The 15,973-nt window shown below is 45.9% G+C and overlaps 1 protein-coding gene across 1 annotated transcript in view; it reads left to right on the top strand.

Moving 5' to 3' along the window:
* The window catches only part of ABCC5 (ATP binding cassette subfamily C member 5), a 99,428-nt gene that overhangs the window by 39,698 nt on the left and 43,757 nt on the right, over positions 1-15,973 (top strand). Inside the window, exons 9-14 of the mRNA XM_003831994.4 lie at positions 1,058-1,206; positions 2,086-2,193; positions 7,796-8,152; positions 11,969-12,040; positions 14,238-14,362; positions 14,482-14,554. Of these exons, the coding sequence (XP_003832042.3) occupies positions 1,058-1,206; positions 2,086-2,193; positions 7,796-8,152; positions 11,969-12,040; positions 14,238-14,362; positions 14,482-14,554 (884 nt within the window). The remainder of the gene's footprint in view (positions 1-1,057; positions 1,207-2,085; positions 2,194-7,795; positions 8,153-11,968; positions 12,041-14,237; positions 14,363-14,481; positions 14,555-15,973) is intronic.

Here is a 15,973-nt window from a genome sequence, read left to right as displayed (position 1 = left end):
CTAAGATGGGAGGATCACTTGAGCCATGGAGGTCGAGGCTGCAGTGAGCCGTGATTGTGCCACTGCACTCCAGCCTGAGCAGCAGAGCGAGACCTCGTCTGAAAAAAAAGTATCTTATTGTTCTGCTTCCTGCTCCATGGTCTTCAGTACACTATGGTTGCTTTGCTAATATGGGGGTTGATTTTGCAAATATTTAAGAAAAATCATTCTGCCTATAGAAATTGTATTTCACCTATCTTCTTCCGGTTGTCATTACTGCATTTTTATATGGAAGCTTCTATCCCACTGCCAACATACAGCAGGCACTCTGGGAAATGTTAGTTCCCTCCCCACTGCCCCTTTTTTTTTTTTTTTTTTTTTTTTTGAGACAAGGTCTGGCTTTGTCACCCAGTCTGGAATACAGCGGTGCAATCTCGGTGCACTGCAACTTCCACCTCCCAGGTTCAGGCAATTCTCCGGCCTCAGCCTCCCAAGTAGCTGGGATCATAGGCGTGTACTACCACACCCGGCTAATTTTTGTATTTTTAGCAGGGACGGGGTTTTGCCGTGTTGGCCAGGCTGGTCTCGAACACCTGACCTCAGGTGATTCCCCCTGCTTTGGGCCTCCCAAAGTACTGGGATTATAGGCATGAGCCACCGCGCCTGGCCTCTTAGTCCCTCCCTTTTTAATTCTCCAGTGCCATTGTGTTGTCTTTCCTATTAATTCCTTAGGCAAAAAGTCAACAACAACCAGGTAAGCAAACACAACTGCCAATTATAGATACAATTAATGTGTTCATTCCTTCTCAACCTAAGAAATTTACAAGAAGAATCAGAAAAAGGTATCGTAGAAGATGATGATTGAGTTCATATATAGTGACTGCTTTCTGTTAGATTCATTCCTGTCACTTGATCCATTTCAAACCTCAGCCTTTTATACCAGCTTTAGTGGTAGAGTTGATAGTCATAGGTGTTGAAGGGTGGCTGGAGACCTACAGAGTCTTGTTTGGAGGTGGAGGAACAACATCCCTAGGCTTCTTTTAACTTGCTTTGAAATTGGCTTGCTTTTTATTCATAGAAATCCGCGAGGAGGAGCGTCGGATATTGGAAAAAGCCGGGTACTTCCAGAGCATCACTGTGGGTGTGGCTCCCATTGTGGTGGTGATTGCCAGCGTGGTGACCTTCTCTGTTCATATGACCCTGGGCTTCGATCTGACAGCAGCACAGGTCAGGGAACCCTCAGGGATGGGGAACATTTTAGAAATACCACATTTGCTGGAGGCTGAGGCAGGAAAATCACTTGAACCCAGGTGGCGGAGGTTACAGTGAGCCAAGATCATGCCATTGCACTCCAGCCTGGGGGACAGAGCAAGACTCCATCTCAAAACAAAACAAACAAACAAACAAACAAAAATACCACATATGGAGATGATGCTCTGCTCCTCTCCTTACTGGACCTGGAGGTTCCCCCAAGAATTAGTAGGTATTTTTTCATTCATGGGATTAAGCTGAGAAGCAGAAGAGTGGGGAGCCAGCCCTTATGCACAAATAGTGTATGAGTTGTTTTTAGTCAACATAAGTTTGAGTTTAATTCTGAAATTACAGATCATCCTGTGGTTCATATTTACTGACAATTTTAATTGAAGGTCTCAAAAACTCTACTTAAAAAAAATGTGGCCAGGCATGGTGGCTCACGCCTGTAATCCCAGCACTTTGGGAGGCCGAGGCGGGCGGATCACTTGAGGTCAGGAGTTTGAGACCAGCCTGGCCAACATGGTGAAACCCCGTCTCTACTAAAAATGCAAAAATTAGCTGGGCATAGTGGTGCATGCCTGTAATCCCAGCTACTCGGGAGGCTGAGGCAGGAGAATTGCTTGAACCTGGGAGGTGGAAGTTGCAGTGAGCCGAGATCGTGTCACTGCACTCCAGCCTGGGCGACAGAGCGAGACTCCGTCTCAAAAAAAAAAAAAAAAAGTAATTGACTTGTAATAACAGCTGACAGTGAAGTTGCAGCCTTCCTAGCGCCTGAGAGGAAATTCATGGTGTCAGGTTACTTCAGTTGCATAGCATCATTAGGCACAGTTTCTTCTCTTCTCCTATTTTCAGGCTTTCACAGTGGTGACAGTCTTCAATTCCATGACTTTTGCTTTGAAAGTAACACCGTTTTCAGTAAAGTCCCTCTCAGAAGCCTCAGTGGCTGTTGACAGATTTAAGGTAAGTGGCTCCTTCCCCTGCCCCCGTGTCAGGAGCCCTCCCCACACAACTAACTGCTGGCTCTGTTCAAGGGGCCACCCAGGCTGGCCTCACTGGGCTTAAGCTTGGCTTTGGCCTTTTGGCAAGTTGGTAAGAAAAAGGGGGCAGTGGAGGAGACTGAATTGAGGGATGAGACTTGTCACCTTTTTTAATTAATGTGAATTTTTACCTTTTGTGGACGGCCATGATCTGGGCTCCCAGGATTGCAGAGTTCCCCTTTAGAGCTAGCCCCTTCCACCTGGGCCTGACATGGATGTGTCGCAACTCACTGGGCCTTGAAGTGGCTTAAACCTAGAAGACCAGCACTGTGGGGCATCTTCCCCTTGATCTTTGCTACTGTCACTTTGATTGATTGACATGCTGAATCCTTTTTGATACTTTCTTTTTCCTGCCCTGTGGTGCTACTCACGATGCAGGGAAAGCAGTTACATGGAAATAGTCATAAAACTAGGTCATGTTGAGAAGTGCAGTTAAGTAAGTCTCAGCTTCTTTTCTTGCAGGTGGTTAGTTGATCATACCTTGGCTGTGTTCTTTGTTCCTTCAGGATACTACACATACATGATACAAAAGGGAGTATATTTGGGAGGGTGGAGAGAAATAGATATTTGATAGTGGTTAATACTTAACAAAAAAAAGGGATGCCATGTGGGCTGGAATTCCTTGATGTTGCCACTGCATAGATTAGCTCCTATGTCCCTGCTTGTCTTTATTGGCCAGTGAGAGGAATAAGAAAGCAATTTTGGTGATGTGAAGGCTTGAAGCTCACATGTTTGAGGGATGAATATAATCATCTTGGAGGTTCAGGAGAAAACAAATTGGATTTTCTTCTTAAGAAACATGGAAACTCAGTTCCTGAGATTTGTTTGTATTCTACTTGTTTACAGTTGACCGGGTGACTTTTATTTGGTCAAGAAAGCTAGTCCTGGCTGGGTGTGGTGGCTCACGCCTGTAATCCCAGCTCTTTGGGAGGCTGAGGCAGGTGGCTCACTTGAGCCCAGGAGTTCAAGACCAGCCTGGGCAACACAGCAAGACCCCGTCTCTACAAAAAAATAAAAAAATAGCCAGGTGCAGTGGTGTGCGCCCACAGTCCTAGCTACCCGGGGGGCTGAGGTGGGAAGATTGCTTGAGCCCAGGAGGTCGAGCCTGCAGTGAGTTATGATCATGGCACTGCACTCCAGCCTGGGCAACAGAATGAGACTCTTATCTGTGTTTTTGTTTTTTTTGTTGTTGTTGTTTGTTTGTTTCTTACAAAAAGAGAAGAAAGAAAAAGGAAGGGAGGGAGGGAAGAGAGAGAAAGAAGGAAGGAGAGAAGAGAGAAAGGAAGAAAGCTAGTCTTTGAATGTGCCCCTCCCCCACCCCAACATGGCCACTTCTTAGAAAACCAAGAGCTGAGTCATATGAAAAAAAATGGCCTAATGGGACTCAGAGCTTTATTTTGCTGAATCCGCAATAACCAGTCGTGGATGAAAGCAAATGTTTGACCATAAGTTCTCCCTGCTGTTCATTTCTATATTCTTGTTAGTGAATGGATTTCGTAGCACTTTGGATAAAGTAAGGGCATGTAGTGTAGGTTGGTCCTCCCCTTGTTTTTCGAGGGCTCTCATCTCCTGCTTATTAGTGAGGACTTGGATTAGCAGGTGGCTTTCACATCATAGGTCCCTCCTCTCTCCAGGAAGCCTCAGAATTAATAGTAGAAGCAGCACCACCCACAGCTCTATTTGATGCCCCATGAGACTTTAGACCCCTTCTATCTTACTTCTCTTGGTGGTCTCAGTCTCTTTTTTTCCTTGTTATTCTTTTTTTAATTAGATGCTTGGCACAAGATAACAAGTATTTATGGCCAGCCTTGGTGGCTCACGCCTGTAATCCCAACAGTTTGGGAGGCTCAGGTGGTTGGATCACTTGAGGTCAGGAGTTCAAGACCAGCCTGGCCAACATGGTGAAACCCTGTCTCTACTAAAAATCCAAAAAATTAGCCAGGTGTGGTGGTGTGTGCCTGTAGTCCCAGCTACTCGGGAGGCTGAGGCAGGAGAATCGCTTGAACCTGGGAGGTAGGGGTTGCCATGAGTCGAGATCGCGCCACTGCACTCCAGCCTGGGCAACACAGCGAGACTCTGTCTCAGAAAAAAAAAGATAACGAGTGTTTATTACTTAATTCCTCCCGAACTCTAAGCCGGTTCTTTCTTCTTATCTTCAGATGTCTATTAATTAGAATTACATTGACTTTATGAGGGTTGGGGGGCTGTTTTTTAGGTGTAAGGCAACTGTTTATTATGTTTCTGAGTACGTTAAAGGAAGTTTGCCTCAATCTTGGGGGACCATCTAAGGCAGCCTTTTGAAAACAACAGAACTGTTCCTGGGATTGTATCTCCCCAAAAGCATCTGCCCTCCCATCATTTTTAGAAGATGGAATATAGAATAACAAGGATGAGACTTGCTTCTTTGATTCATTTTACAGACCTTGAAACTCACTGACGATGTTGCAGAGCCCTGCTTTTCACCCTGTGTCTTGTTTTACATCATTTTCTTTCTTTCTTTTTTAAATTGGAGTTGGAGATCTGACAGATTTGCAAGTATAGTCTTTTCTCTATTTCACCTACCCTGCAAGTGCATCTGGCAGGAGAACTTGTTGCTTCCTGTTGGGTAGTATGCATAAAGAATAGGAAAAGAGATATAAAATTTATTTATGTAACCTGTAATTTATTGATTTGATAACCTGTAGAAAGGCAGTGTGAAGCTGCACTGATTGTCACCAGTGGAATAGGGTGGCTTGCTCTAGCAAATACAGACACAGGACACCCAGTGAAATACTGCATGGAATATACTTATACTGAAAAATTATTATTGTTTTTCTGGAATTAAATTTAACGGGGGCCCGGCATGGTGGCTCACGCCTGTAATCCTAAGCACTTTGGGAGGCTGAGCAGGTGGATCTCTTGAGGCCAGGAGTTCGAGACCAGCCTGGCCAACATTATGAAACCCCGTCTCTACTAAAAATACAAAAATTAGCTGGGTGTGGTGGTGGGCACCTGTAATCCCAGCTACTCGGGAGGGCTGAGACAGGAGAATGGCATGAACCTGGGAGGCAGAGGTTGCAGTGAGCCGAGATTGCGCCACTGCATTCCAGCCTGGGTGACAGAATGAGATCCTGTCTCAAAAAATAAATAAATACATTAATTAATTAATTTAACTGGGCATCTTATATTTATCTGGCAACAGTGTGAGTAGTCCCCTCTTCTGTTCTCAACAGATTCATTCTGATTTGATTCTTCTAGTGAATGAATAGTGTTTTCATGGTTAGTGTCCTGTGATAAAGTTGAGGCTTATGGTTTATAGGTTTATATGGTTATAGGTTTATGTTATATCTAAGATTCTGTTGTTCTGACAGGTGCAAATTCAAGTAGATACAAGTTCAAGTATGGGGAGGCCCTTCTCTGCCTCTTAGCACGTCAGGGCAGAGTGATCTGAAGCCGAAACTCTCCTGGTAGAAGGGAGGGTAAGGCTGCGGGGAGTAGGAAGGAAACATGGGGCTGGAGCTGTGAAAACCAGTAGGTACTGGCATGTTTCTTAATAGTTCATTGAGGCCTAAAAGACCTTCATCCTTTGAATAACTCTTTAGGGGAGAGAAATGATGGAAATTCTGTCGGCATGTGGTTTTACTCTATGAAGGTGATCAAAATGTTTGGCATGTTACTCTTAGCTCAATCTCTCAGGAAGGCTTTGAACAAATGAAACCAGCAGCCATTTCAGCAAGCGGGGGCCACACCTAAGGTTACTCGAGAGTGAAGATTATCTCAGAAGTTTAGAATCATGACACTTCGGGGAAGATAGGATCAGGGATGAATGGGAGACGGGGGCTTAAGGGAGAGCTTAGAAGTTTAGAATCTAAGAGAGAAAGGGTTTGTTCTTGGGGAGAGGGATTATGTATGATATTTAATAGCACCTGCAAACTTTAAGATAGCTGGGGGGTTCTCAGTAACTAAGGAAGGTCCTGACCCTAAAAGCTATCTTTTCTCTAAAGATTTTGTAATGTTTAAAATTTTTTTAAATTAAGATAAATATATTTTAAATCATACTGTGAATCCAACTGGTATAGCATTCTGTAGAGAAGATCACTGGCTTAAGAGGATTGTTAGAAGGTGGCTCACACCTGTAATCCCAGCACTTTGGGAGGCTGAGGCGGGTGGATCACGAGGTCAGGAGATCTAGACATCCTGGCTAACATAGTGAAACCCTGTCTCTACTAAAAATACAAAAAATTAGCCAGGCGTGGTGGCGGGCACCTGTAGTCCCAGCTACTCGGGAAGCTGAGGCAGGAAAATGGCGTGAACTCAGGAGGTGGAGCTTGCAATGAGCCGAGATTGCACCACTGCACTCCAGCCTGGGCGACACAGCGAGACTCCATCTCACCAAAAAAAAAAAAAAAAAAAAAAAGTGGATTCAAAGTCTTACGGGAAAATCTGGGCTGTGATTTATTATGATCAGTGTTTTACATCTTAATTTCAGAAACATTTCCCTCTTCAAGAGTTCATTCTTCAGCTGGGTGCGGTGGCTCACGCCTGTAATCCCAGCACTTTGGGAGGCTGAGGCAGGCAGATCACTTGAGCCCAGGAGCTCAAGACCAGCCTGGCCAACATGGTGAAACCCCATCTCTACAAAAAAATACAAAAATTAGCCGGGCATGGTGGCACATGCCTGTAATTTCAGCTACTTGGGAGGCTGAGGCATCAGAATCTCTTGAACCTGGGAGGTGGAGGTTGCAGTGAGTCGAGATCGTGCCACTGCACTCCTATCTGGGCAACAGATCGAGACTCCATCTCAAAAAAAAGATTATTTTTCTTTTAACATAACTCAGGGGTCTCTGGGAATGAGTGGGAGGAAAGTGTCTTGTTCTCTTCCCACGGGTTGTTTCTCAGGGAGATACCCTTCACTTCCATGCAAGCCTGTTCCTTTGGTTGTTTGAACTCTCAAGTTCCAAGGCAAGGCTTTGAAGACATGAGAGTTTCTTGGCAAGAAGATGTTCTCTGCGGTAGATGAAACTTTAGATACTCTTTTCTGACAGTAGCAATGTAAGCCTGTGACAGTCTCTACTCCTAGATACGTGCGGCGCTGTGAGTGTGGGAAGTGGGCAGGCTTTGGCATTCTGCAGGAGGGGTCTGGAAGGAAAACACGTAGTGAGCATCTGTACTGGAGGTCAGCATGCCCTTTGCTTTTCCTACCTGCTTTTTACTACTCCTTAGAACAAGGGGCTACATGCCAGTCAGTTAAATGTCATTAGGTCCGCTTTAGGCTGGCTGAGGGGGAAAGGCAGTTTAGCATGTAATTTGTCATGTGGAATATTGGGTCATTGATAAGGCCCCTGGACCTCTTGAGGTTGCCCCACACTCCCGTGACCCCTTGATGGGCCTGAGATTGGGCTGCACTAATGAGCTACCTTTTGCCCTTCAGCTTCCTTCCACTGTATAGCCTGATGTGTTTTGCTACGTGAGTGTACGCCCTAGGCTTGTCTCCCTGGTCTTGATCCAGTGTCTCATCTTTGCACCTCTCTCACAACTCCTATCAGAGTTTGTTTCTAATGGAAGAGGTTCACATGATAAAGAACAAACCAGCCAGTCCTCACATCAAGATAGAGATGAAAAATGCCACCTTGGCATGGGACTCCTCCCACTCCAGTATCCAGAACTCGCCCAAGCTGACCCCCAAAATGAAAAAAGACAAGAGGGCTTCCAGGGGCAAGAAAGAGAAGGTGAGGCAGCTGCAGCGCACTGAGCATCAGGCGGTGCTGGCAGAGCAGAAAGGCCACCTCCTCCTGGACAGTGACGAGCGGCCCAGTCCCGAAGAGGAAGAAGGCAAGCACATCCACCTGGGCCACCTGCGCTTACAGAGGACACTGCACAGCATCGACCTGGAGATCCAAGAGGTAAGTGGTCCGCCCCCTGCCTCCCTGCCCGCACCCCGCCACCCCATGCTGATCTGCCACCAATAGGCGGCTGCTGTTCCTTTTCACAAAGTGCTTTGTGGCTAGGAGTGATTTTGAACTAAAGAGCAAATTAGACCAGCTCTAACTCTAAAAAAAACCAACTAAGCATTTAGCAACAGAAATGAATAACAACTAATCTTATGAGGTGATCGTTTTATAAGCAAGGAAATGAAACATTCAAGAGGATTTTCCAGGATTTTTCCCCAAAGAGGATTCTATTTTAGTTGTATGTGAGCTGTGACAATTATTTCTGATGGTTACAAGTCTGTGAGCGCCCTTGTGCACTAGGCTGTGCATCATACCTGGCACATGATAGGTATTCTCAGTGCTACTGTGACAACAATTGTGTTGTAATGATTTATTCTTAATATAAGTTAAGGATCGTTACGGTAGATGATGTCACAGACCAGGTAGCATAAGATTAGTCTCAGAGGGCCTCCTATAGGGAATGGTGGAACAGAGATGCCAGGTTCAAGGCTTTTAAAATACAGACTATGTATTTCGGAACCAGCACCATATTCACAGGTCCGTGTCATTAGAGGGCCCCAGATGTGTATATATTCATTCATTCAACAGCCATTTTATGAGTATCAAACTCCATGCCAGATGCTGTGATAGGGCTGGGCACAGAGCCACAAAAACCCAAACAGACAAAAATCCCATCCTTCTTGGAGTTTACATTCTAGCAGGCACAGACAGGTCATGAGCAAATACAATATATTGCATATCAGATGGTGATAAGGGCTATGACAGAAGGGGACAGAGGCTGGGCATGGTGGCTCATGCCTGTAATCCCAGCACTTTGGGAGGCCAAGGTGGGCAGATCACTTGAGCCCAGGAGTTCAAGACCAGCCTGGCCAATATGTTGAACCCCTGTCTCTACAACAACTAGAAAAATTAGCCAGCTGTACGCCTATAGTTCCAGCTACTTGGGAGGCTGAGGCAGGAGAATTGCTTGAGCCCAGGAGGTGTAGGTTACAGTGAGCTGAGATCGCGCTACTGCACTCCAGCCTGGGTGGCCGAGTGTGAGACTCAGAGTGAGTCTCAAAAAAAAAAAAAAAAAAAAAAAGGTGGGTGAGGAGAGAGTGTGCTGGGGCAGGGAGCAGGTGTGGTTACAACTTGAATAGGCTGCCTGAGGGAATGCCTTATTTAAAAAGTAGTATTTGGGCAAAGATCAAAGGAGATGAGGGAGAGAGCTACCTGGGTATGGGATGGGTGGGGAAGAACATTCTGGGCCAAAGGAACAGAAACACAGAGGCCGCAAGTGGTGAGTGTGCCTGTTATTGGAGTGGAATGAGCATGGGAGAGAGTAGTGGATGCCAAGGGCAGAGGTGGTGCCTGCCAGAGCCTCTGGTGAGACTTCAGCTTTACTCCAAGTGGGAAGAGGAGCCTTTGGAGGATTCACAGCAGAATGACATGATCGGACTTATGTATGAAGAGGATCATTCTGGTTGCTGCAGGGGAGACAAGGAAGCAAGGAGAACAGTCAAGGCTCTGTTACCACAGTAACCGGGAGAAAGATGAGGATGTCTTAGATCAAGGTTGCTGGTGGGAGGTAGTAAGAAATGTTTGTCCATGTAACTGGAAGTAGGGAGGAGGAGGTTTGAATGCAGTGTATATGAAAATCAGCAACTGACCAGAGGCATGGTAAGCCAATCCAGAACTAGACTGAGAAGAGGACAAAAAGCTTCCAGCCCTTGAAAGCTATGAGCAAGAAGGGGACACAGTCTTTAGTGACACCACTTGAAACTATGAGTGTCATTGAAGGGCATGCAAGTCAGGTTTTTACTTCAGTTAACTTTTTTTTTTTTTTTTTGAGACAGAGTCTGGCTCTGTTGCCCAGGCTAGAGTGCAGTAGCACGATCTCAGCTCACTGCAACCTCTGCCTCCCGGGTTCAAGTGATTCTCCTGCCTCAGCCTCCCGAGTAGCTGGGATTATAGGCACGTGCCACTGTGCCTGGCTAATTTTTGTATTTTTAGTAGAGACGGGGTTTCACCATGTTGGCCAGGCTGGTCTCGAACTCCTCACCTCAGGTGGTCTGCCTGCCTGGCCTTTCAAAGTGTGGGGATTATAGGCGTGAGCCGCTGCATCTGGCCTTACTTCAGTTAACGCCTAACAGGCTTTTTATTTAGTAACTATTAGCTTGATTATTGAGGCAGCTCTAATACATTGCTATCAGCTCTATTAGAAAATGATTCCACACGTGCAGCTAAAATGTATTCTTTTGCTTTGTATGTTGACCCTCATTTTGCCCTTCAGAGCCCACAGACAATGGGAGACCTTTAGCCATTTGAAGAGAGATGCCTTAATTCTCCCTGGGCCTTTGCTTTAGGGAAGAGAAGGGGAGGTAATGTTTGCCAAGTGTCTTCTGTGCACCAGGCATTTTTCTCATTTTTGATGTCTCATTTAGTCATCATTTAATCATAAGAATAGCATTTTTCTCATGTAAATCTAACTGGCCTGAGCAGAGGTTGAACCTGTGACTTGACCTCCTTGTTGCCACCAGGCAGTAAACCATTCAGTACTCGTGGACCATGTCAAAAACTATTTGTTCAACTATCAGACACTGTACTTAGTTTTATGAGGATACTGCCTTTCCTCAAGGTGCTCAGAGTCCAAAGGAGACAGACACAGTATTAGGTTAAGTCACAGGGCCTGGATCACACAGTTAGCAAGTGCTAGTGAAGTTGGGATTTAGATAAAGACCCATCTGCCTCCAGAATCCATGCTCCGTCCACACTACCACTCTCCCTTCCTTCCTGGGGACACTTGAACCAGCACGGGGTTGTAAACAAGTGACCCTTTTGAAGTCATCTGTCTGTCCCTTGAAAACTTTCAACACCACTTTGAGAACTCTTTATCTTGCCTAAGGATACTCAGTTAATCATAGACTTGGTTTTCTACTTTTTTGTGGGATTGATGGTATAAATATTCCTCAGATTTTTGGAAATGTTTTGCATGCAACAGTGTCCATGGTTTTTACTGGAAATTAATTATGTATACACCCTGGAGAAAAATCATAATAAAATGATTTTTAAGAGTCCTGCCCTCTCTTCTGGCAAACAACAAAAACAAGTAAATAAAGAATATGGGTGGCCAGGCATGGTGGCTCATGCCTGTAATCCCAGCACTTTGGGAGGCCGAGGCGGGTGGATCACTTGAGGCCAGGAGTTTGAGACCAGCCTGACCAACATGGCGAAACCCTGTCTCTACTAAAAATATAAAAATTAGCTGGGTGTAGTGGTGCATGCCTGTAACCCCAACTACTCGGGAGGCTGAGGCAGGAGAATTGCTTGAACCTGGAAGCGGAAGCTGCAGTGAGCCAAGATCGCACCACTGTACTCCAGCCTGGTTGACAGAGCAAGACTCCATCTCAAAATAATAATAATAATAATAAAATGATTTTTAAAAGCCCTGCCCTGTCTTCTAAAAAACAACAAAAACAAGTAAATGAAGAACATGGGTTAGCAGCAGAATAGGAAAGAGGCTGGGCCTAAGAATGACGGTGGGATACTGGAATGTGTGCGGCATGTTTACTTTCCCCAAAGGGCTTCCATTCCTGTTATCTCAGGTGTCTCCACAGAAACCCATGAGATAGGCAGCTAATGAGTGAGAAAACAGGTAAGTGGCCTGCTGAGTCATCAGGGTGACAGTTCTGTATGGGTAGACTACAGTTAATGTGTTTTTCCTCAAGTCCTTAGCGATGAGTGGTTAGTAGTCTCTAAATGACCCTCCTCTCTGTGTGCCTTGTCCAGGGTAAACTGGTTGGAATCTGCGGCAGTGTGGGAAGTGGAAAAACCTCTCTCATTTCAGCCATTTTAGGCCAGGTAAGATTTTTGTTATTGTCCTTTTCTGCTGCTTTCTCTGGTTCGCAAGAGTCTCAGGAAAAACGAACAAATTTCCTGGAGAGTCAGGAAAGGTGGAAACAAATGAACCCTCAGCCTGCATTGTATGCCCCCAATCCCCCGCAGTTCCCCCCAGTTCTCCCCCTTCACAGCCTTCTGCCTGGAAGGAGGCCTGGTGGGCGCCTGATGGATGACTGACTGTTGTCCCAGCTGGAGCCATTTGGTCTCATGCCTTCTTTCATTCAGCATGTATCTATTGAGTGCCACAGGTATGCCCGTGTATTGAAAATGTCAGAGATAAGAGATGAACAGACACCCTACACTGCAGCGCTGCCAACAGAGTTAACCTGTAAAGAAGCAGGGCGGCCAGCACTCCCAGCCTCTCTGTCAGACAGGACTGTCAGGGTTTGATCTAGAAGCAAAGCCCCTCTGTTTTCTGCCTAATCCCTGAAAGAGTCATGCCCTTGGGGAGTTCATGGTCCAGTGGGGAGCAAGGCCTTGAGAACACAACAAGCACATCTCCAGGCAGGGAGTGAACAGCGTGCAGGGCCCAGCACACGGTGGCCAGTGCTGAGAGTGAGGGACAGGATGGGGCCGGAGTCATCCCACTGAGACACACTATCATTGCTGTGTTTTAGAATCAAACAATCCAGAAAAAAAAAAAAAAAAAACAAGGTGCCCACATGCTTTTACATTAGAATTAAATTAACTTGACTTAGATGGTTGAGATGAGCGTAAACTTATGATTATCTCTACACCCTGATGGATAAGGTCCACTGAATTGAAATGAAACAGATGGGGAGCAGGGGTGCTTTTGTAGCCCCCAGATTATGGAATGCTTTCTTGTCTTGTTTGGCATCAGCTGTCACAGTTGGTGAGTTGTGGTCCTCCTTGAGGGTGGTGGTGCCTGGGGCTGTCTGAGTCAGATCATGGCAGGCATCACCTCCACCTTCTGCTTTATGACACTCTCCAGTGGCTGGGCCCAGCCATTGGTCTTGTAAAAAGCACCAGACTTCCTAGGTGATTTATGATGACCAACCAGATTTGGAGGGCCAATGAGGAGAGACAGAGATGGGGGGAGGGGGAGAAGGAAAGAAAAGGTCAATTCGTAAGTGCTGCTCTGCCATCTAGCAATGTGCTCCTTTTTCCAGGGTTGACTAGGCAGTGGTTAGGTTGAAAACCAAGTCAGGCTTTGCTTCTGGACAAATCCTGGCAACCCTGTCTCTGGCAGGGAAACGGGTTGGGCTGGTCAGCCCTGCTTTAACTGTAGTTTACCTCTGTTGATAGCGCTGCAATGTGCGGTGTTTGTGCAGCAGCCAGAAGTGCCGCCTTTCCACAGTAGACCCCCTGGGGGCTTCTGAACCCTTTGAAGTGCACATCAGAGTGCTACCAGTTTGTGGTGTACATAGGTACACCTGTGTGTGTACACGCTGTGTGAGGGTGTTTAAGAAGACCAGCTTATATGAACAAGTACTGCACAGGCTGGTTAGTGAAACTTTGCTTCAAAGCTGTAGCATCCCTAAACCAAGACAAATGTCTACTATCAGTCCCAAACAAAGGAAATCATGGAAGAGGGTAAAATGGATGTCAATTCATATCAAACCATTGCAACTGAACACAAACTTCAAAGCACATGGTTCATCACTGCTTGTGGGCAGGCAAGGTCCATCATTGGTAAATGGACACTGTGTATATATTATAAATACTAGGTGATGTCTAACCTGGACTTTTTTTTTCCCTTGGTCCTCATTTCATAGAAGCAACTGGTCTAGCCAGCATCCTAGGTAATTGCCTTGGATGAGTTGGCCTGCCCCCATGTTGAGGCAGGTATTAGCTGGAAACCCCTACAGCATCCTCTCCAGGAGAATTCTGCAAGAACCTCTTGCTTGTGCTTCTCCTAATTTAAACAGTTTGCACACAGCAAATGGGCTGCAGAGGGGAGTGTTTGCTCCTTCAAGTTACGGGTTATGCTGAGCTCCCATCACACATAAGCAAGGAGAACTTTGATTTTCTTTGCTGCTTAGCTCTCTTTGGAATTAAAGGTGGAATCTGGATTTGGGTCCAAAAAGCATCCCGGGAAATTACGAGAGCTAGATTCCATTGTGGAAGGTGGGGGTTCCGTTGGCATAGGGTGATGGTTTTGAGTTATGATGCCATTGGATGGTGTCTCTCTCCCTAGATGACGCTTCTAGAGGGCAGCATTGCAATCAGTGGAACCTTCGCTTATGTGGCCCAGCAGGCCTGGATCCTCAATGCTACTCTGAGAGACAACATCCTGTTTGGGAAGGAATATGATGAAGAAAGGCAAGGAATGTTTGGCTTCTGTCATGCTTTCCATCTTGGCCGCGTGAGATGCAAGGCAGCCCTAGTCAGCAGGCTGTGCTCCCGCCGTGTCCCTGACGCTGTCTCTTTGTGTCCTCCAGATACAACTCTGTGCTGAACAGCTGCTGCCTGAGGCCTGACCTGGCCATTCTTCCCAGCAGCGACCTGACAGAGGTACAGGCCTTCTGCCCTTGACCAGGCGTTTAGCAGAGTGGCAGAGCTGGGCCAGAGCTGCTCCTGGGAGTGCATCTGAAATGCTTGGGAGAAGAGCCTCACAGGGAGTTAGGCTGTCATTAGGCCTTTGTGTTAGGAAAGCATGTGTCCATTAGGGCAGGGATGTTAACACTGCTTGTTTTAAGGTTGTAAGTATTTTCTGTGTCTCGGGGATTGTAAACAAAATCCCATTGTTGACTCAGAGTTGATGTTTTTTATTCTATCCAGATATTTTTAAAACTACAAGTAAGCGTGTGCATGTTGAGCGTCTTCCTTGAACTTGATTTTGCCAACCTCCTTAACTCAGATAGTCTGTAGAGAGCCCTTTTCTATTAGAAAGAGCCCTTAGAACAAATCCACATTTCTTTGGGTCTCTGCCCTGCAGCAGTTTCCAGAGGCTTGTCTTTGGAACTAATTTGTGCTCTTCAGTGTTAAAACTTGTCTCCCATGAATTGCCCTGAAGGTCTCTGGGATTGGCACCTTTATTTAGCTGATTTCAGTTAAATCCCTCAAACCAGATTTGGTGAATGGTTTAATTACTTTAGAGGTCCTTAAATCCATGTCCCCAGATCAGCAGCATCAGCATCAGCATCATCTGGGAACTTGTTAGAAACACAAATTCTTAGGCTGTTCTCCAGACCTACTGAATCAGAAACTCTAGGGGTGGGGCGCAAAGGTCTGTCTTAACAAACCCTGCAGGTAATTCTGATGCAACTTCCAGTTTGAAAACCTCTGAATTAATTGAATATTTGACAACTGATTTATTCTTTTAATCATTTAGTAACATTTATTAGGTGTTTATTATGTGCCAGTGACATGTGCAGACACTGTTTGGCACTAAGAATATAAAGGAATAAGACAATAATCTGCATGTAAAGAAGTGTACAGTTAAGAGGATGAGATACCCAAACAAATAGGCACAAAATAATCTGATGAAAAGAGCCCCATCTCTTTGGGGTACTAGCGGGAAAGAGGTTGGGGGAGATTTCAGAGGAGATGATGCCAGAACTGAGCAGACAAAGTAGAGGCAAGCACATGACATTGTCATGTTCATAGTATACACATAATTTCAAATGGCTTAGGTCCCAGGACGTGGAAGGGGGATTGTGCACTGGAGGCTGAGAACTGCTGGGGAACTGGGTGGCAAAGGGTCTGGTTTGTATGCCATGTTTGGATACTCAAGGTTTATCCTTTGAGGCTCTTGAAGAATTTTAAGCAAGGGTGGGAGATGGTCAGCTTTGTGTTCTGGAAAGATCTTCCTGCCATGTGGAGAATGGATTGGAGGGGGAGCATCCGGGTGGACTGGCAAGACCAGATGTAGGATTGATCGGTACCCAGATGGCAGTGGTAGAGGAAGAGGCATCTGGGCCAACTCCCCCA

The sequence above is a fragment of the Pan paniscus genome, chromosome 2, assembly GCF_029289425.2.
Source record: "Pan paniscus chromosome 2, NHGRI_mPanPan1-v2.0_pri, whole genome shotgun sequence".
NCBI classification, from domain to species: domain Eukaryota; kingdom Metazoa; phylum Chordata; class Mammalia; order Primates; family Hominidae; genus Pan; species Pan paniscus.
The sequence above is the reverse complement of the archived record's forward strand: the minus strand, read 5'-3'. Positions and strand labels throughout refer to the sequence as shown.